The 22,771-nt window shown below is 37.2% G+C and overlaps 1 protein-coding gene across 3 annotated transcripts in view; it reads left to right on the top strand.

The window, feature by feature from the left end:
* TBC1D5 (TBC1 domain family member 5) overlaps positions 1 to 22,771 on the top strand; it is a 280,235-nt gene that overhangs the window by 112,453 nt on the left and 145,011 nt on the right. For all 3 annotated transcript variants that reach the window (XM_026050797.1, XM_026050798.1, XM_026050799.1), the window contains one exon: positions 17,258 to 17,324. In XM_026050797.1, the coding sequence (XP_025906582.1) occupies positions 17,258 to 17,324 (67 nt within the window). The remainder of the gene's footprint in view (positions 1 to 17,257; positions 17,325 to 22,771) is intronic.

Below are 22,771 nucleotides of genomic sequence, written 5' to 3'. Positions count from 1 at the left end.
TTTTCTTTTCTTTTCTTTTCTTTTCTTTTCTTTTCTTTTCTTTTCTTTTCTTTTCTTTTCTTTTCTTTTCTTTTCTTTTCTTTTCTTTTTTTTGGCATATTAGTCTCTTAAGGCCTAAAGCTACAACTGAGAGCAGAGACTTTGAAACTTTAGAACAGATAATCAGCAAAGTTTCTTTAATTTAAAATAAAACTAAGTTGGATGTCAATCGGTCAAATACTCATTTTGGGGGGAATCTGAAGTCAATTGTCCACAGATAGTTGTTTGAAATGTATCTACAAAATAAGAATATATAAAACAAATACTGAATGTTAAGATAGGAAATGGTGATGTGAAAATCATGCATTAAATTGATATATTCAATAGCAATTTATCAGCCTGTTATAAGGGGTCATTTGCACTATTGCACAAATAGTATCAGTGCTTTTTTGATTTTTTTTTAATGTTGGCTGTCATATTGGCTATTGTATTTGTACAGTAAATATAATCAGGGTTTTCCACTTTTTTATTTCCACATTTATTATTATTATTTATTATTATTTATGTTGTTATTTCCACAGAAATAACTGTTTATTTGATTTCCTCACGTTAAATGCCATTGGAAAATAAGCATGATTGCTGTTAGGATTATCAGCTGTTAGTGAGATTTTTTAAAGGCAATTTAAAACTTTAAAGATCACGTCAGGCTTTGAATGACCAGTGTATCGGAAAGGAGCAGAACTGTACAAGGCCATGTCCAGCCATCTGCCGGGGTCCCCTCTGGCTTGCCGCCTGGTTTGCCATTGATGGCTCGACCCAAACTACCACAATAAAGTTGGTGCACTTTGCAGTTACTCCCATGTTGAGATTTTCTTTTGACCACAGAGTGATTTTTATTTACACACTGACTCCGTGGTTTATCTGGTTTTGGACATTTTGGCTTATTTAAGAAGTTTTCGTTTAGCAGTTGCTCTTGGCGAAGTGTCTTGTCGCTGTTTAAATGAAGTTAATACAAAGCACGATTTGTGAGGTTGAGATTGGGTCTTTTGCTTCTTTTTTTTCAAACTGTCAGTGTTCCAAAGGCCTGTCGTATGGCTGGTTAAAACAAAATAAAAGCGTGTATTAAAATTCCCATTCTGAGAAATATGTACTATTTTGGGCAAAGATTCTTTTCATGTGATGTTTACAAATTGCAGTCTTTAAACTTTGCCTAGAGGTAGGGAGGAGTGTTTCGAAAATAAGATGGTTAAGTAAAATGACTACAAAAGCATGTAATCTTCCATTTTAGTGTATTTCTTCTTCTGAATAAGTTATGCTCTAATAAAAATTAAAGAGCAAGTTGCATTTCGAAGATCAGGTCATCGTAATTCATTGACATTAGGCCACATAACTGAATAATGTCTTACTTCAGTGAAATACATCAAATGAGATCAACAATTATGACTCATAAACATGCCTCGCAGGCATAAAACAGCAGGGAATTAGCATGTGAGGCTGATAAATATGCATGTAAATAAGCTCCCAAAGGAATAACATGGGTTTGATTGATAGGTTTAGAATTGGAACATATGTAAACCCCTTTATTCCTCATTCTGGTGTAGCTAAGTAAAGATGCGTTTTACTTGTTAAAAGTTTCAATAACTTTGTAAATCTTAATGCCACATCTGCTTTTGTGTGTGCAGGCACGTGGGGGTGTCGCTGGAGAGATTGGCTCAATTGTCTGCGGGGTAGACGCCCTCACGCTTCTCCGGCAGCCTTTCTCTAGCTGTGTTTTAGCCAGTGCTGGTGTATGTGCATGCACATATGTGCATCTTTGCACGTAGAGATGGGTTTGAGCGAAAGATGATTTTTTGAATTCATTTCACTCAGAATTTACAGATTTTAAAGTCTGATACGAGCAGAAAATTCAGTTATGAGTTTTGGTATATGCACCAGTATATTTATTTCTGCAAATATATTCTGCATTGAACATAATTACTATTTATATTACAGAAAGTCCCACAAGTGCTGCTACATTTAAGAGTTTGGCAGTGATTCTTTATACACTGCCATTTTTCTTGGCATCTTATAGTTCGAGCTTTTATCTTCAATGTCAAAGTATCTRTCATAGCAGTGTATAGCATAAGTGTTTACTCCATACAGAGATTTACCCCTATATTAGAAGAATATAGGTTAGAAGAATAGTTAGAAGAATATATAACATAGTTTGCATTTATAAAACATTTTCATTTTAGCTTGCTAAATACTTACAAACTGGTTGCCATTGTGTGACCTGTTATCGTTATGTTCTTATCATCAGAAGCTATTGGGCAGTCAAGACTTTCCAAACTGATATGCACTTAACCTGATGCTCCATCGTAATGCAGTGCAAGGAAAATAGCTTTAGGCCTGCAGCATTGAAGATACAGAAACATTTCCAATGGTATGCGCAAAGTATTGGGTGCAGCTTTTAGTTTAGTTTAGTTTAGTTTAGTATATGTTTCATAATTAATATGCTCAATCCAACAAATTTGAGATATGGCTGGTACCACAATTACAATTGCTCAAATGAAAATCTTAATTTTGTAATAACTTCCTTTTGCTTATGGAGACCTTTCTGTAGAAATCGAGCTTGAGCAAAATGACTTCCATCTGTTTAAATTTATAAAGTAGCAGGGGATATATTTTCCAGTTAAGATCAGTAAATTTAAGAACTCCTGCTTCGTTCTGAAAACCAGCTCTTTTTTTGTAGCTTAAAAATAAATAAATAAAATTGTAGCACTTAGAGTCATCATCATCAAGTCTCATGTGGGTTCCCATAAAGCAATTTATAGCCTCCTCGTATAATTTGTATAGAAATGTTAAGATGATACTTGTTCCAACCGCGTAAACTGCTTAACCCAGAACGTAGCAGCCTGTGACATAAACAAAAAACGAGCCCTGTTTGCAGACCGTGGTTACGGAGGAGGGATTTTTGTTTACGAAGATGAATAARCAGGTCACTATCTGCAACCCCAGTTAACCATGTTTCTGGTTGTGTAGAACACAGAAGATGCTTGGATATCTCTTGAGCCAGCAGAAATAAAAAATAAGGCACTTTTGCTTTTTTTCTGTGCCCTTTTTTGCACTCGTGGCCTTGGCAGTCTGTCAGCTGATTTCCACTCCTCACCAGCAATGTCCTTGGATGGCCCCAGAGAACCCAGAAGGTCCTTGTTGCAGATCCTTGTTCACCTCTGGAATTTTCCCACACTTTTTCCAGCATGGGCGAAGCCACTGGGCTGGGTGGCTAAGGGAGTTAAGCAGGCATCACCCATCTGTGCATCTTGGGGAAAATCAAAGCCCCTCTGTCCCCTCTGAACGCTCTCTTCATGCATAACCAAACTCAAAGGAACGCCACCTCGCCTAAGCCAAAGCAAGGCAGGGCTCTTGCAGCAAGAAAGGGAGAAGCCCTTTGAAGAAACTCCGTCTTCCTGGTGCGTGCTGCCTTTCAGCTGGTAGGGTGGGCTGAGCAGCTGTGCTCCTTTGAAATTCCTTGAGGCTATTGGACATGCAAGGAGCGACGCTACAAATCACAGCTACTTCAGTCAACGTCAGAAATGCCTTAGTCTCAACTCTGAGTTTTCAGCCCGCCAGCAAGCCAGAACTACCACTTCGTGGCCTCTCCCTTGTTCCTGTAAATGTTCTGTGATTCTAGGTAGAAGGTGTCACAAGAACTCTACTGGTGCCCCGGAAATCTTGATTTGCCCTTTAATATTAGTCGTTGCTTTCSTTTATACCTCACAAACGATTTGTAATTTGTCTCTCTCAAACAGTTCCCAGTTGGATTTCTCATGCACTGCTAAGTCAGATGCCTGACATTACTGTGTAAAGTTAAGTGCTTGGGGTTAATGAATGGCATTAAATTTTATGAGGTCATGTCCAGTAGATGTTAAAAGAAGCTTAAGGGAACTTTATCACTGATGGAAATTAACAGTTGGCACGAAAGAATGCCTGAGGGAGTTCAATTCTAAGCAAAAATAAAATTGGTGGTATAAAAACTAAAATAGAGAGTCATTGTGATTAATGTAAACATTTTTGTTAGGTAATTGGTTACGTGTTGCAGTAAAAGAAATGAGACCTAACAGTTTGTAGGGAAAGAATATTATTGTATTTAGAAAGCAATTAATGTTTCTAGTCACATAAAAAAAAATCTACATCATGTATAATATTTATATTCTTTCAGTAAACATATAACCTTTGGGGCTATATTTATCAAATAGTCAAGTCTCCACTTATTTACATTAGATTTTTCTTTGGGCAAAATGTGTTTTTCCTAGTGGAGTACATTATTTTGTTTCATTAAACCTCTATTTCTCCTCACGCCTTGCTTGTATTACAGATCGGGTGAGTAAGTAAGTTCTGTGTTCTTGTCTAAGGTTCGTATTTTGGGGTGACTGACAAGTGGCATGAAATTTCTGTTGAGCAAAGAAAGCAGCTATGTTAACTTAAGGATAGATCTGATTCRCATAATCATGTGAGGAACTGTTTGGTAATTGCACTGGTATTCACATGCTGCAATTTTCATGTTCTTTATTCACTGTCATTCCAAAGAGAGGAAACAGAAAACTTGTTCAGACACAGGTCTTCTTTCTTGCTCTGCCGTATGACCTCCCGTGGCAGGATGTGCTCACCTAAGGCTGCTCTTGTCAGGAGCCCCGCTCTGGAATGTGTCTGTGCCTTCCACACTCACGCTTGCACCGACCCAAGTCTGTGRCGCCGCGGGGTGGCTAAGCCTCAAGGACATTGGCAGAAGGGTTATGTGCACTTGAAGCCTCTGCCATCAAGGCAGCTCCCTCAGTGAAGGTGAAGTTGAGATCAGAGCTGTTCCTCCCTTCCCGTTGCATGGAGAGCTACTGTAGGCTGTCTACAGCTCAGCAAGTCATGGCCACGTAGCTGTTTTGGAAGGTGAAATCTGATGAAAGCATGAAAGTATATTAGGATTTGTAGTTCTGGGGACTGTTCTGTTGCTCTCCAGATTAATATTTTTGTGATTAAATGTGTTACATGCATGTAAGTACYTTTTTCTTAGTTGGCATTTGATCCAAAAGGTCTGAAATCAGGGAGCTGATGCTGTCTGATGCTTGATGATGTTTTCTTAAGCAGGGTGGTTTCTCTTCAGTGAAAGCATATTGTACATTCCCTGTTTTAGAGAGCTGAGCAAATCATATAGAAAAATTGACTACTTCATAACATTTATCCTATTACTGTTTAAACTGCAGTACCTTCCTTTTAGAAAACTTAAATAAAGTCCTTGTGTGCAAGAAGAAAAACATAGTCGGACTTGTCTAGTTTGCGAGTCTCGTATTTCTTATATCTCCCAGTGCTTTGTACTTCCCAGTTCCATGCRCAGTGCCAGTAGGGATTTACACGGGAGCTCGCGTGCCCTCGCAGGGGTGAGGGTGCGGAACCGCRCTCTGTCTGCTGCCCGGCTAAACGTGCCTTCGCACAGAGGCTCTGGGTGGARGTCCTTCTGCAAGAGACGTGCCCATGCTGCACAGTTTGCCTCACACTGTGGCAAATAGAAGGACTTTGTTGTTGTGGTTGTCATTGTGCTGTATTTTTATATCCTGGAGTCTCTGTGAACTTGCAGCTTTTCTGCCTCTGGTGCTTACTGCTAATACATATGCCTTTGCTTTTCAAATTATTCCAGTGCAGTCATTCACAACATGCATCTATGTTTGCAGCAGCAGAGTAGTTATCTGGTGTTCTCCGGTCAGCCAAGGCTTGGTTTGTAAGAACTTGCTTTATTAATGTTTTCATTGTGCTTTGATTATTTGGCAGCTTAGAAGCTCAAGCTCAGTGCTTCTTTTATATTGTCTAGTAACATTTTTTTTTCACCAGGAAAATCTGTAAAAAACACAGAGTTCTGTACCATTGCATGGACCTTCCAGGTATGGGTCTAGCACCTACATAGTCTGAGATTTAACCTTAATTAGGTAGACTCAAAGTAGGAATGCAGGACTTCCAAGCTTCATTTTATAAGGACAAATCCACATTAGGCCGCCACCTTTCTGACATGGTGTCTTTCTTCGGTGTCAAGTGTTCCTCTGTTAGTTAATTTGATTAAGGGAAGAGCTGTTCCATGGGCAGTGGGAATGTCCTTATAGGGTTGAATATTTGGGACTACATGACAGTGTATTTTTCTGCAGCTGTTTCCCTCAGGTTGTCTTGCTTAGGTTTGCCAGGAACTGTTGTTATCATGGGGTAAAAGTATCCTAATAAAGATTGTAATAGGATTTTCTTTAATTGAGAACTTGAATTGTGTCTTACCTCTAGATTCTGTGGTTGAGCTTCTTTAAACTTTAACCAGTAAATTTTAAACTTTACCCAGATWCTAAGTTGCTTTTCAAAATCATCCATTTCAAAATATACTTGCTAAGGAATAAAAAAAAAAAGTGCTTTCTCTTATGTTAGGAGTGCTGAATAAAGGAAGTGAAAAACATTTGTGCTTCTAAGATACTATATTCATAGTTTAATAAACCATTGGTTATCTCTTTACCATCTTTGTGTTTAATGCTGCTAAAATGTATTGCATAGTTTTATTATTAAAAAAATATCTTTACAGTAGGTATGACCAGGATCCTATTTCTAACTAATTTAACTTCTYATCTTATGATTTACATTGATGTAAATGCAAATTAACTTGTCTGATCTGCAGATCTGACTGAAGCAGTTGTATGGGCGGCTTGAGAAGGGTAAAGCAACTGGGATAGACCTCCTGGAGCCTGCTAGGGGTGACTGTGAGGTTGGGGTGCATGGGTGCCCTCCAGAGGGTGCCAGGCTGCTCCACTAGGGTTTATTTTGTGTGTGTGTGTGCCTGAATTTCCTGCATTTCCATTTGCAGCAACGGTGTTTCTTCTTCTCTTATTTCTGCTTGCTTCTTAGCCCTAAGTGTTGCCTGCTGTTAATAAACCAGATAATCAAGTGGCTCATTATGTATCCATCAGAAGAGTGGTTGCATGGGTGCTCTGATCTGATGCTACACCTCTTGGTGTGCATGTGCTGGGCAAAGGAAAGTGGTTTGTTTTTCAGTATTTCTGAACATGCTTACTCTTAGGGAATAAGGTCCAAGGAGCTATACTCTCCTTTCAGGTAAATCCTTTGCAGTCCATCCGTAGTGCTGTAAGTCAGCAGGCTCCTAGGCTCCTGTGGTAGCTTCTCTGAATAAGAAAGAGCGAAGGAACAAAGCAGAATTGCTGCTTCTCCTCTGTAACTTTTGGTCCTCCTTATGCTGAGAGCACCCAACAACTTTTAGGAGGTGAAGCTACCAAGCGGCCTCCGTGCCGGGCTGGCCCTTCTCCTGGTGAACTTGTTATTCTCAGCTGAAGAGCTAGTTTCTTGTTGAAAGGGCAATTCTATTTCAGTAAAAGAGCACTTAATCCTTTCTCGTTTGTCTTATACTATCATTTAATCTTGGCAAAATAGCAGAATGTTAGAAAACTGTTCTACATGATCTTTTTTTGGCTCCATTTTTCCCTCAACGCACTGGAATATGCATCACTCCCTTTGAATATGAAAATCAAACTATACTTACATATGATTTATTATCACAAGCAGAAGGATTGCATCTATCTGTAAGATACAAATGTGGTTAAAAATAGGAGGCAATTGAAGTAAATTAGAGGAGTGTAGTAGCCCTCATACATGTAAAGAGGTGGTGTGTTTTTCTTATTGTCAGTGTAACTGGTCTCTCGAGACCACCTTTTTACACTGATTGTGCATGTCTAAGATTAAGCAAAGCTGTATGACCAGTGCTATCTCAGGAGGATGCTGAGTCATTAACTCATGTTTATTGCCTCTTGCCATCTTTAGATTATTGCAATTTATAGCTCAAAGGCCTTTTAGGCTGTTTATAAGTTAAAATTAGCTAAATTCTTCTGGATGCAAGTGATAAGTCACTCAGCATTTATATACGATGGAATATAAGTTCCTAGTGATGATTCCAGACTGCTGCTAACATTTTTCTTTCTATATAAAGTCTAATTTAATTCTGATACTCCTCTACAATTAGAATGGATTATTATGTTCTCTATTTTGCTACTCTTGTTAATTTATTTTATTAATTGTATATGCTCTTTCTTGAATTTCTTAAAGCTAAAGGTGATACTTATTAGTTACAGGCCATCCACATAGATCAGACTAAAGGAAAATGTGCATATATTATCCTGGATTTTTTTCAGTCATATTAAGCAATGACCTAGGAAGTTTAAGTTACATATAGCAAATGATATAGTAAACTATGTACATACAGTTATGTCGCATATACAGGTATGTTGAGCTTGTGGGCAAAATGAGATGTAATTTGCAGAAAGACAAGGGATAGGTGCACTAAGACTATATCTGGAAAAGTAGGAAGAAGGACATTCTCGTGAATTTTTTCTTTTATCAACTTTACGGCTGCTGGAAAGAAGTTTATTCCAGGCATTACTGAAGTAAATTCTTACCAATTTCAGGGGAAGTCACATTTGCTTATATAAACTAGTATCGTGTGGTTCTCACTAAATGGGAAGTCAAACTATTTTTCCACATACCTGTRTTTTCTGAAATGTTAAATCACTATTAGCATTACAGTTCAACTTGGCCTTCACGTGAAGCAGAAAGAGAATATATATAAAAGCATCTGCAAATRTACATTTTTTAAGGTATTAGTGCATAGGAGTAGCCTAAGAATTCCCTGGCATTTGTCTTGCAGGTATGAAATAGCTAAATTGTATAAGGAAAAATTCTTATTATATGGATTTTTTTTAGTTTTGAGAACAGTGTATAGCTGAGTCTATTTTAATAAATACAGAAGCTTCATTGGGAAAAGAAATTTTAGAAATTTAGCCTTTGAGGATACTTATGTTGAATTTATTTTGCACARAATTGTGAGAGGCTGCAATTCTTAAACATTGATAGTACATCCAAATCCAAATTCAGTCATCTGCTTTTGTACATGTTTTCCCATCCACACTTTCTTTCACRCACACATTCCCATTTTGCATGTGGAAAAAGTGGTATGTAAATTTATGGACTAACCTAATGACAGAGCTGGTGTTCAGATTTGTAAGCACTCAGAATCAGTTTCACTTAAAAAGGAAAATAAGAGGGATCTCTTATTTTGGTGTGTCTTAATTGGAACTCAAGTGCATAGATAAAATTATTTCAAACAGATATTTTGCCTGGAGAATACACAGAGTTTACTCATATATGCGTATACACAGTTGTGATTTTATATGCAGAGATCAGAGAAGATGCCACTTGATTGTAGCAAATCAGCAATCCAGAAGACACCAAGACTGACTGTGTCTGAGCAATGTGCAATCCTAGATATTCTTATTATCTCAAGAAGTTTTTTGTTCATAATGGCAGAGCTGTAAGTCTCCCTACCATATTGTTCAGCAGCTCTGCTGCCTTTTTGCAGGGGCTAAAACGAGCTTTGATTTTGCACCTTTGTGTCAGCGCTGCTTACCTATTTTCAAATGTCACCAGCTTTCACAATTGCAGAAGTAGCATATGTGCAGGTTCTCTGTTGTGTTTTCCATTTGTGTTCCTTTCCTAACTCAAATAAACCTACAAGGACAGAAAAAACGCCCTTAATGCTTTGGTTTTCTTTGTATGAATACTGAATGATAAGAAAAATAAACACTTTCCCCTATTTAAGACTTGTGCTCCTAATGGCAAAGTGTCACAGTTAATTACTGGCACATAATACTAGTTTTCATAGTATATTGTTTTTTTATTTAGTTCCTATCAAAATATAATATGTTATGTTAGCATGATATTTGAAACTAAAATGCTACCAAGAAATCTGTACTAAGCAATGCATGCACTCAAAGGRTGCATCTAATGCTAAATGAATTTGAAGCAAGAGGTGAAGAGCCAGGTTTGTACTTAAAAAAAAAATAAAGCTCATATATTGCTTAACAAAAAGTTGTCATATTTATYTCAGAAAACTTCAACGACTTGCTGAGGGTGAAATGTTCTTTAAGTTTCTAACCTAATAATTATTTTATAAATATCAGAAGTGCAGTGCACTTAATTCTTTAGCTGAAGGCATTATTTTCAGTTTCTGTACACTGCTTTAAGCTTGCTCCATTTAATCATTTTAAAAGCTTATTTGGTGTAAATTGAATTTAACACTGTAGTTGCAAGGGTGTTATGTAAAAAGTCCGAAAGATCGCTTGGAGTGTAGGAGCTCATTGTACAAACAAGGGAGCTGCAGAACTGGAGCAGCAACTGCAGCATCCTAAACTCTCCAGCACCCTCTGTTGTCGCGGGAAAGCAGAGCTGGGACCGCGCTCCGCCGGCGCCGGGAAATGCAGCCGGATGCCTAACGGAGAAATCAGGAGCTCCACTACCTTTTACTTTTTGAAGAACTGCTTAATGTGTCAAAAGTTTGATTTTCTCCTTGCTTAGGGCTTAGTTTTCCGTTTACTTATTTATTTGTTTGCTTATTGCTCCTCCTACTGCCATCGATGGACCCCACTCAGAAAGCTTCGGCGTTCGTAGCCATTTGGCATTTTATTTTTTCCCTTCGCTGCAGAGATCCTGAGGACTTTCCAAACTGCGTATTTGGTGCTGTAGAAATGCAAATTGTCTCTTCTTTTGTAAACCTTTCGATTGTCAGAGTGCTCTCTTTCAAAATAATAGAGGAGCCTGGAATCGCCCGTGCTAAAATTAAGAATTTATAACTGTATGGAACAGATGTTTTCATAAACATTTGCTATAATTAATTTCAACTAGGGGATTGAAGGAACAAAGCAGTTTTTCCCTCTTCAAAACTTTATTGCCTTTTCCCCATACAGCAAACTCAGAAATCTTTGCTTTAATATTGTTAATGAAACAAATTTACTCTTCTGTTTGGTTTTCACTGTGAAAAAAGGAAAGCTTAATTTGAACAGGATCCTGCCGTTTGGAACAATGGGCAGATATGCTGAATTTCAAGCACCGTGTATGAAGCATTAAAATACGAAGCAGGAGTCTTTTGCTCATCCCTGAGCCCAAAACTCAGTGGTGCCGGTTGTCAGAGATTCTTAAATATTAGAATACATTTTGTGCAGATCATTTTGATGGATGTGTATCTGCGGAGTAAATAGTATGAAAGAATTTTACGTTTGAGGAGTTGTGAACCTTGGTATTGCAAAAAGCAAAGGAGTCTCGTGGCATTATATATAGTTTTAATGCATACTAAAATGCTTATTGTATGTTGATTACCCCTTTATACTCACAATAAAGGTCTGCAATCTGTTAAGCAATTTTTTTTTGTTTGCATTATGCGAGGAACACATTTTGACTAAAATTATTCTTCCATATTTGTATTGTCACTGTTGTTTTCAGGGGTATTGTTTGAAATGTATATAATTTCAACCCAGAATTTTTGTGTTATTATGAAGACAAGTATCTGTGCATTATTGTTTTGTTTTTTACTAGTTTCTATATATTGTAACAATAGCCTTTGAGGAAAAAATGTTTAAAATTTTAAAATAAGAACAGCTTAATTGTTTTACACCTGAAAGAACCAGTGCAGCTGCAAGGATTTTTTTGAGCAAACTAGAATTCCTGACTGATCTGTCATCTACAAAGTGTGCAAAGAAAAATAGGTAGCTGTCATTAAAATTACATTTCAGCTTTCAATAACCATTTAATGAGTAGCGTAATTATATAAGTAAGGTACCTCAAGTACTTCACTCAATAATTAAAAATAATCTCATCTTTAAAGTGAAAGCGCTATAATTATTATTTGACTTAACCAGGACCACTGTTATGATCTCCACTGGCACCTCAGATTGTTCAAAGTGGTTTTGAAAGTGTAAATTAAAATTGGATAAATCATTAAATTATTAAGCTTTAAATATGCTGAAAATGAATATAGCATGGAATTTGGAAGTCATGTTATARGAATTGACAAGCTTAGACTGCAAGCAGATATTTGTGTTAAAATTTCCCCTGTCTGAAATTGTGAAACACTGCGTTAATGTTTGGGTATTTTATCTCAAACTGAACTTGATTTTTTTAAAACGGATAAATAAATATTAGGGTCTTTAAAAACAACATTCTAACTTACTGTTAGAATGCAAAGAAAATATTTAGAGTGCAAACTTGTCAACAGAGATCTGTCTTCATTTTAATGCTTATAAATGGGGGAAAGCACAGTCTGATTTCATATGCAGGATCACTTTTATCATCAATTCTTAAATTGACAGCTAAGAAACCTTTTCATAATCAACACAAGATGGGTAAGTTACCTATCTCTCTATATGTGAACCCTAAAAGTAGGCACACATATATACAGTTATTTTTTAACAGTAGGAGCAGGGGAATTTCCCTTGGTGCTCTGGTAGACTCATAGCTGGTCATGATCAGATCCCACTCCTTCTCCCTAAGTCCTGTGCTGTGTTTTTGCATCTTGTATAAGACAGCTCTTTCCAGAGCCACAGGGAAGGAGATGAGTGAGAAACACATCTGATCTCTCTGTGGTTCCTCACATCACTTTTTATTCTTGTTGAATTCATGCATAAGCTCAGACTGTTTGTTGTGCCAGGTAGCTACCCGGAGCATCTTTCTGCTCCTGATCTGGRGCTATGAAATGCTATTCAGCTCCTTCTTATTGCCTGAAATAGAAACTGCACTGYACCTTGGCGAACCTTTTCTTCCGGAACAGATTATACTATCAGTATAATATTCTGCTGAAAAAAAGAATAGTACAAAAATAGCATGCATATTTAAATGAGGGTTATTGTTAGTAAATTCTACAGATTTTACAGTTTTCAGATAATCCTCAGAAAGTCTCTTTGGCACGCTGCTTATTCAGAGTTCTRGGTTTTTTATTATTATTTATTGTATCTATAGCCCCAAATATGTTCTTACAAGAAAACCGTTTCTGTGAGTGACGAACCTGTGTGTTCTGGGTGAGTGTAGTATCCTAGAGAATTTACGAATTACGAACCCTTCTCCATGCAGCTCTGAAAGCTGAAGGCGGCTGCATTCGACACATTCCTTTATGGACTGTTCAGTAAAAGCAGCATCAATGTCAAGTCATACAAATTCTTTTGAAACAGCCTCCAGCAGCGTGGCAGTCCAGTAGTACTCACCCAAGCCTCAGCTCCCTGAATCTCCATCTAAAAAAAAGCCTTAACTAAAAGGGGACAATTGAACTGCCTTCTTTGAAGAGGAAGTTTACTCCTTCCCAGGATGGGCTAGGGGAAGACCATCCAGTTAAAGCAGCAGCGAGAAAGATAGCAGATGTTTTGAGTTCCTTTCGAAAGGCTTGCATTATTACTGTGTTAAAACCAGCAACCACTTCAGCGCCGAAAGATATGGGAGCTCAGCCTTCATTTGAGAGGCAAGTGAATCTTACCTCCGAACTCAGACCTGGGACACTCGTACATTTGAGGGATAGATTTCATGTTCTGTTATTACTTCAGTACTAATGACCATTATGACCATTATGGTACAGGTTGTTTCCCATCTCTATCTCTTCTATCAGAAAGGTGTGGTAAGGTTTTTTGCCCTTTTTTTTTTTTTTTTTTTTAATTTTTATTTTAGAGATTCAGAATCCTTTTCTGGGGGAGCAGGGGTTTGGTGGTAGGAACAACCTCCACTTTTCTGGTACATCATCATTCTCAACTCAGTTCTGCATCTCAGAAAGCATCCAAAGATTTGCCATATTAGTGAATCAATTAGCTCTTTTGAAGGAGTATCCAGTATTAGGTTTGTGGATCTTACAGTTCTTCAGTATATATCCTAATTTTACCGGAAATTTGGATTCTTGTTTTTGAAAATAAAGATGCAAGAAATTACGTTATGTACTGAATGTTGACTGTATCCTTTCCAAAGCAAGGATAACTGGAACTTACCTGAGGCCAAGGCACTCAGAAAGTAGTAACCTGTTGAATGTGAGATTTATATGTGGACAGTTAAGAATACTGAAATACTGTGTCAATTGTTAAAAAAATATTCAATTCTGAGAATTCCAAACAAAGAATTCGAAGAATTTGAGAGTGCTTCCAAATGAAGAAAAATGTACTGCTACACTGACATTCATAATGGATGAGGTTGTTTGGTATCAGTAGTTTAGACTTTAATTTCAAAGTCTCTTCATGTACAAATTAATTTTTTTTTCCCTTGGACTTAATGCGATGGTTAGGCTGTTGACTGGTCCTAGAAATACAAAGGTCTTTTTTTGTCTCACATCCAAATATTTTGCTTTGGAGCAGAAAATATTCCACAACACAGTCCTCAGTCTCCCATGGAGAGATACCTAGTGTGGTAGGTGAATGCCTCGAAGGTACCTAAGTTTAATGGAACTGCATTAATGCCTTCAGGACCCATTGCTGTGCACCATATCCCTATAACAGTTGCCCAGTATTAGGAAACTTACCCATATGGTTATAAAAGAGATTGAACATTGTTGTTCCACTGGTAAGGARGCCTTAGGATGTACTCTGGTTCTTTTAAGTGATGCTCATGTTAAGTTTTAGACCTCTGGCAATAGTAGTGTTCTTCAGGTAGGCTAACCAGAGAAATCTACTTAATTTTTTATCAATAAAATGCTGTCTGAGCCGTATCCTGAGATTTACCTTAAACCTTATAGGGTTTCCTTTCAGCCAGTCAGTCCACTTCGACAGTGGCTAGAGCTCATCTGAAGAATGCAGAGGCTGGATTATACATTGTGGAGGTTTATAATGCTCCACTTTTCTGCCTGAAGAATACTTAATTCTCTCTAGTGGTTTTCTTTATTTTGTTCCTAGTGCTGCATTAAAAAAAGAGTAATTCAGAGAAAATTGATTTTGAATTTAACATCATGATCTTAAAAACTTCTGAGTGTCAGTAAACTGCTTTCCCTCCAAGGAATTGTTTTTATTTGAGTAATCATCACAGTATTTGGTCTTGATTAGGATTACCCAATGATTGTAAAAAAAAAAAAAATTAAATGATACATTCAGATAAGAAGTAGGGTAAAGCCATCAGTGGAGGAAAAGTCTTTTTGTGAAATAATGCAAAAACAAAAATGGGAGCATCTGAATATCTGAMATACGAAAGTAGAGAATATGTTGATGGTAAGTAGCAATATTTATTGGGAAGTGGATATGTTCCATTAAAAACATATTACTGGAAATTGTCCTATTTCGATAGGCTTTATTTTTCAAGAGATAAGAAAAAAAGAAAAAGAATGTAATGATCAGAAGTCCAGCTTTGTTCATCTAAATGGAGTAAAGAAGCAGCAGATTAAACTTTCTGTTTTCAAACTAAATTGAGGAAGTCAGTCAGTGAAGTCAGCTATATTGAGTAGTGTAGAGATCAGAATTTATTTTAGACAAAGGTGCAAAAGTTACTGAGAAACTTGCAATCTGTGTAATGTGAGGAGGGAAAGTTCTGTGTTCCACTGAATGATTGCACAGTTGTTAAAGAAGTTTTGGAGTAAATGGAGACCCAGAAAGGAACAGAAAAAAAATCATCAAAGAAGGCCATCTCCTGGTGGTAGAAATTGTGGGGTTGTAGTGACAATTACTGGAAGTTAAACTGAACTGAATTCTAAGAAAGATATTTAAAATAACAAGAAAATATTATTTTAACTGTGCCAATAAGTTTCCTGGGGAGGAAACTTAGAACCCCTGAGTAGTCTGAGTGGAGAATGAAACTAAATGTAATCCAGGTGTCGTTTAAACGTAGAAGAATACTTAGCTCTAGTTTCTGGTAAAGGCAGATTTTCAAGTAAAGACATGSTGGAATTGAAGGGGAATGTTAGATAGAGATTATTAATGAACAGTGTCTCTAGTAATAATTAAAACATCTGAATGCTGAGTACCCCTTGTTCAAGGATACTGATAAATGCTGCTGTGTAGTACAATTTTTAGTCTTTCRGTTTATGGCTGATACTATATAATTGAAGGAAAAGAAATGTAGTCCCTACTGCAGAGAAAGTAAGTTGCGTATTTAGGGTAAGAGAAAAATAAGTGATGGCAAATAAACTGCAAGCATAATAGGATGACCATTATGTGTGCAATGCTCCAGCAATATTTCTTAAGGAAAAAATAAATTAAAAAAATAGAAAATGGCATAACTTTTAGTGCGGGTTGATCATGTTGAACAGGAGATAGTGGCCAACTAACCTGCTAGCCTTCTTTCAAGAGAAACATGTTTTAAAGAAATATGTTAAGTCTGTCTAGCCCTCAGTAAGCCATCTGATGTGGTACCACAGGAGATGTTATGAAGTAGAGAATAGGAGGATTAGTGAAATAAAGTAATTGTAAGACAAATAGGTGACAACAGATCGTAATGAAAGAATTATATTTTTAGGGGAGTTCAACGGTTTATGATTGAACAGATCTTAGCCAATATTTTCATTCATTGCCTTGGCACAAAGTGTGAAACTGCAATACGGATTTCACAGGAACAATATTAGAAGGTAGTATCCAGTGCAAGAATAAATGGAAAATTTAGGCAGAAATGAACCTTTCCAAGAGACAGCATGAAACAATATGAACTACAGTATCATACTAGCAAGAAATTTTGCTGTAAACTGCAACCATCTTGTTATGAATGAATAAGGAGAGCAAACATTTGGGTCTGTTACAGGGTGACTGTGAAACTACAACATGATGTGGCATGACCAGATTTTATCAGGCAAGGTATTTTTAGTAGGGGAAACAAATGCTGTCCCGAGACTAAACTGATCAGACTTCATTTAGCATGCTGGGGCTGTGATTTTGTCCCTTTTCCATGTTTAAGACTGATTTAAACAAGAGACAGGATATGGAGCCTCATTTAGAAAAATGGCAAAGAGAACGTTATATATTTAATAATATTTAATAATAGTATATATATACTATTGAAGTTGTTTGATAGAAGCTTTGAACTTTCAAAAAGAGGAAAAAAATCTGCTATCATATTATCAATCCAGTCTTTCACAGAATAGATGAACTTGTTCATTCTTCATTAGTAAAACCAAACTTATCTATTTATATTGTACACCTCTATTTTTTTAACCTATTTAAGTTGTGTTTAAGAAGCTGAGATAGGTCTAAACCAAAACCACAAATGAATGGAATTTTATGTTTTTAGAACACACAGGTTCAGAATGGCAGCTTGTGTCTAGTTGTCTCTATTGAGAGCTGTAAAATTTTGAAGAAAGAGAGTTGAGAAGTGTTCATTTAGGCTTTGTCATGAAATAAAGTTACTATATATAATAAAATCATTTGTTATTGTCAGTAATACTGTGATATTTATTATCAGAGCCTCCAATAACCAAGATCATTTTCTTTTGTTTTCATATCAGGAGGATCAAGTGAAAAYGGAAGCATGCACCACAGCCCAGATTCTGATGGAACATTTATTTCTTACAGGTCAGTAGTGTTTGGTATTTATTTATTTTTTTATCTATTTATTACCATGTAGTCAACATAATGTATTTAAAGTGAAGGAGCAAGTCTACATTTTAAGGGTATTGTACAATTTAAGTTGTAACAATCAGACTGATTAAGGATCAATCTGAAAAACTTGCTTTATGAGAAAACTTCAAAATGCTTAATTAATGAAAGCATTGAAACATTAGGTGATTTTCTCCAAAATAACTGGATCTAYAGATGACATGAAACTCTAACAGCATTATTAATTAAATTTGACATTTTCCGGTAGTAAGGTTTCACTTCTGTTGATACTAAACACCAGTTCAAGAAACACAACAACTTTTTGCAGCACTGCTGTTAAACTTAATTCTTGACTATGGTAAAATAAAATGAAGACTACCACTATACTATTTTGAATTCTCGTAGCACACTAAAACGTGTAGTTTCTATGTAGCTTTTTTCGTTCGTAGTTTTCTGCGGTGTATGCTTAAGAGGTGAGAGCGGGTAGGCAGGAGAAATCCTGTCCTGGTTGCAGCTGGTGGATGGGGAACTTCCAATCCTCGCCTGGGGATTTGGCTATGCAGCTGGGGGAAAGTTGCAGGGATGCAGCAAACATCAGGAACAGAGGACAGGTTTGCAGGTACACAGCGGGCCAAGGGAGCTTTTATTTACAGACCCTTTCAGTTTTCTGTATCCTAAAAGTTCCTTCATCAAATTTATGTTCTGGTGAAACCCAGCTTGTGATGATACTCCTTGAGTGTGGTTAGGATCCCTGCTGCTGGCAGAGTTCTTTCAGGGTCTGTCTGACTCAATTTCCTGTTACAGTTGTGTTCTCTAATGCATAAAGAAAATTTGAATAGCCCAATACACTTATAATGAGTGCAGCAGCTAACTATTTGCATTAAACAAAGACCTCAAAAACATCACCCCAAATAATCCTTTTGCTTTCCAGGTGAGAAACGCATTAATACCTAAAATAAAGTAAGCAGCCTCTGAAAATCAGCAAAATAGAAATTAGTCAGATTAGCAAAGGGGAGGAGTTGAGGATTTCTATGCCATTAATTGCCACACACTTATGTCTGAAAGCGATTAACTCCCAAGCCCCAGCTGACTGTACCTGCTAAAGGAAAGCTAGAAGGGGAAACTGGCTGCAGTTGGACTGTGGTTTCCGGAGTGTGTTCCCTCTGGAGCTGAGCTCTTGTCTTTTCTCCACACCTTGCTCTTCACTCCTGCACTGGGACTCATCTCAGCAAACCAGTCCAAGGGGGCTGGGCTAGCCCAAACTGCCCTTTGGTACAGTCGGTTTTCTAATAATTTAGGTCATTGTATCAGTCTCCCCAAGACTGATACCAAGATGAGGTTCAGATGAGTATTGGTGCTAGTGTAAGGAAAGGGGACTAGAACATGAGACTAGAAATAAGTGGGAGGATGAATCATGGCATCATTTATGCCATGTAAGCTGTAAGTGGACACAGTCCCATCASTCTCTAGACTATCAACCTCAAGATTCAGAGGACATATACTTGGTATTACAGATGKTTTTGGTCAATCCTTTTGGAATATTGCAGCTTGTTGCTAAACACTTGCCTATTTAGAAACATTCTGGAGGTACCCTAAGGCTATTCCTATAGGCCAAGCCATCTTTAATGTTTTGCAATCAGCTAAAAGACAAAGTTGGCATTTGTGTCTCTATTCTTTAGTTCAAAGTGCTTATAATAAAAAAGATCTTAGCTACCACTTCAACAGAATAATAATCATATTCTGTCAGAGAGGATTACAACACAATTTGCAAAACTGAAGTTAAGTTATATTTTAAAATCAGTCCCATGTCTTTATTGCACTGCCAGTGTATTAAATTATTGGTATAATTAGAGGCAAGATGATAAAGCAAGCGAGTACAGTATATAAAAAAAAAACTCTGGCTTTTAATAGCTGGCAAGCTAACACTGTTATTAAATAGTATTACAGTATTTAAGGTGTGAAATGAGTATTTTCTGCTCGGTGGCAAGTAACTCGTATCATATAATGAGATTGGCTGTAAATTTGCTGGTTGCGTTGAATATTATGTTGATAGTTACAGTTCTGTGCTGCGTGTTATATAAAAATGAACAGTTAGTATCTTATGAAAGACTAAAAATGAATCTTAAACTGCCTTGAAAGATAACAATAGTAGATCTGTGTAATTTATTTAAGGACTCATTGGACATTTTGTCATACTTTAGGATATTTCCAGTTAATATTATTTCAGTAAATTAGCAATTTGATAAAAGTGATGATAGTTTTGTTTATCCAATGTGTTGCAGTCTATTGTACTTTTAAAAAGCCRTGGTATTAGATTCTTGCCCTAAAGAGGCCATGACATCTTTGGATCACAGTAGATATTATGCTTGTAGAATATGTGCAAAATGATACTGAAAATTTTTACTGAAAGAAGTGCTTTTTTCTTTTACAAAGAAGTCTCTTTGTAATTCATTTAGGAGAAATAGCGACTCCAAATGATTAAAAACACTTAATTGTGAATGCTTTTTGCTGTTAAAGTGCTCCTTGCTACAATAAAAAAACATGGCAGCATGGCAGTAAGGCGAATTTACTTGATACACCCCTTTTTTTAAGTTACACTGTTCAAGACTTCATGTGTTAGTTTCTGGGTTTTTTTTTAATATGGAGTTTGTGGATTTTGCTTGTACTCATCGTAGCACAGATTTAATGCCCCTTATGTTCAGATAGTGAGCATTTCCCTTTAGGTCATAAAGTTCATAAGTAATGTAAATGATAAGCTCATGTGACTGGCACATATTTCTAAATATTCTGTAAGTTTGTGAATGCATCCTTTCAGGTCACAGATAATTTTCTCATTGATCTTCAGGTTCTGAGGAAAGCATTCTTAATATACTTGAGAAAAGCTTTATGAATATGATATTAAAGAATATTTTCTACTACTATGTCATCAGAGTTTTAAGTTCACTCTTAGAAAAAATTTAACAAGGTATTGGACATATCTTTCAAAATGCAAGACACCTTGGAAAAAAATGTTTGAGCTGCGCTGAGCTGCACTGTACTGTAGTGTTTTACTGCCGTGGTTGAAGCCTTTTCAGGATGTATAAATTGGCCAGACGTGGCCAAAAGGAAAAGGGAGGGAAAAAAAAAAGCACAAGCCTCCAGTATCTGCAATGCAGTGCCACTGGAAAGTCGAAATACTGCCTTTCTCTTGCCTTCCCAAGGGCAGCTGACCTTCTCCTCGCCAAAGAGGTGAACCCCTTGCCAGCACATATGACTACAGACTATTACATTAATCTGTTTAGCCTCAGTACCAGCTGCTTGCATGTTTTTAATTATCTTATTAGATAGTATAACAGTGACCTATGAAATAAAATGAAGGTGAGTATTTTTTGACTTTATTTTACAGGCTATTTTTCTAAATATATTTTAATGACCTAATTATGACTTTTAGGGAGAGCCATTGATGCAGACATTCAATTTGGCTGATAGACTCTAACATCTCAAGGGCACTTATTTTCTTCAAAGGTGGATTCAAACATTAATATTCCTTGTAATAAATATATAGCCCCCCAAAAAAGCTCCTTTTTCATACTTGTGTTGTTAACTGACTTTGTGATTTAGAAACCCACGACCACTGTGCTGGATTATTTCTTAATACATCTCTGCATTTGTAAATAAGTTTAATTTCTGACCCACATACTATGGTGGTTGAAGCTATTTCCAGCACGACTTACACTCCGCGATAATTCTGTTTGCTCCAAGTTCCAGTATAGGCAGACGCTGGGTATTCCTGCTTTGGCTGCTATTTCAAATAGACAGCAGTTCTGGTATATGAAAGACTTTCGTAGTCTGTTTTCTTTCCTTGACTTCTTGCACATTCTGGTTRCCAGATGTTTTCTTTCTCATTGCAAAAAGGCAGTGCAGGCCTGCTGGCTCAGGCACGTTTCTTGTGCCCTAGCCAACAACTGCAGGGCTGGTACTGAGCGCGCAGGAAAAGACGGCAAGGGGTGCAAGCTGTTCCTGCCTGTTCCCATCCCCTTCCAAAGGTGGGCTATGATGCTGGTTTGATTCCTGTGTGGGCTTTTCTAGGCTGCTGTGCCAGAAATGGATACATATCCTCTCCTGTATCTCCTAGACATAGGGTTATTTCATAAGATGTGAGCAATTTAAATGCTTCCACCTTGTGGAACTCTCATGTCTTAGTCTGGGAACCAACCCTTTCCCCKCTACGCAAGCATAGTTAGTCTTCTGCAACATGGGCAGGTAGTGTCCCTTTGCTTTATTTTGTAAGTCACTTCGGTACAAGGATAACTTCTTATTTTTTCCCTAATTTTCTTTTCACACTAGTGAAACCTAACCAGCAGCCGTAAAGAGTATTTCTATTGGGTTTTTCACATATTTTGATTTACAATAATGTTAGGAGGCCTAGAAGTGAAGTAGCACTTCACTACCGTGTTGCAAGGAGGCTTCTCACAGCTTCTTGTGTGCAGAGGCAGGAAAGCTCATGCTTCTTTCCCCTTCCCTACAACCATCTGTTAGAGGGCTTCCTGGAATTCCTTGCAAAGAGGCCTTTCCATACAAGTTCATTTTATCTGTAGAACCTTATACTCTATCCTTGAAGTTTCTGATCCTTCTGAACTTCTGACCTTACTTGTGTATAAACCTCCTCTGTGCCAGCACTCTCAATTTCTCCCTGTGTGTGAAGATGTTGCAATTAGATGTTACAGAGCTTCATTTCCAGAAGGAAAACTGGCTCTTTGCCCTGATGGCAGGTATCTTCCAAAGCACTTGGGTGCAAATCCAAGGAGATCCAGTGAAAGCACTCCTGACATCCAGAACTTGAAGGTTTCCATTTTTCTATGATTTTTTTCCAAACTATTTTCATTTCTTACCCTGTTTGAGAGCCCTTGTAAGATTTCCTGATCGATCTCATCAGACTTTTTGKTTTTTTTTGGCTTCCCGAGCTGATCCACTCGGCAGTCTTTGCCTTTTGCCCCAAGGAATGTGCTAGAGATATGGCAGGCCGCAAGAAAAGAGAGTTATCACAGAGGAGCTGAAACCTCATGTGCCAAACAAACAGAGCCATTTCCTGCAGGATGGAGCAGAGATCATTGTTCTTGGWGGGATAATGCCCAGTCTAGAAGTATGATGCAGATTTTCTTACAAAACCAATATTAATATATATTGATTTAGATCAGAAAACAAAAGTAGTTCATACAATGAGTTTAAAAGAAAGACATAGCTCAGGAAATAATACTTAGTTTGGGTTCCTACAGTGCATTTGCATTTTGGGGAAATAATATGACCCACAGATGTGAATGTTGTATAAAAGTATGATCTTTTTGCAGCTGAATACACAGGTCAGGTATAACTACAGATGTCTAATACAATAAACTTTGAAGGTGTTTTTCAGTAATCAAAGGAAAGAACAATCATTTTCAACT

This window comes from Nothoprocta perdicaria, unplaced genomic scaffold (assembly GCF_003342845.1).
Source record: "Nothoprocta perdicaria isolate Ctin4 unplaced genomic scaffold, notPer1 scaffold_70, whole genome shotgun sequence".
Lineage (NCBI taxonomy): Eukaryota > Metazoa > Chordata > Aves > Tinamiformes > Tinamidae > Nothoprocta > Nothoprocta perdicaria.
This window is presented reverse-complemented; position numbering and strand designations above follow the sequence as displayed.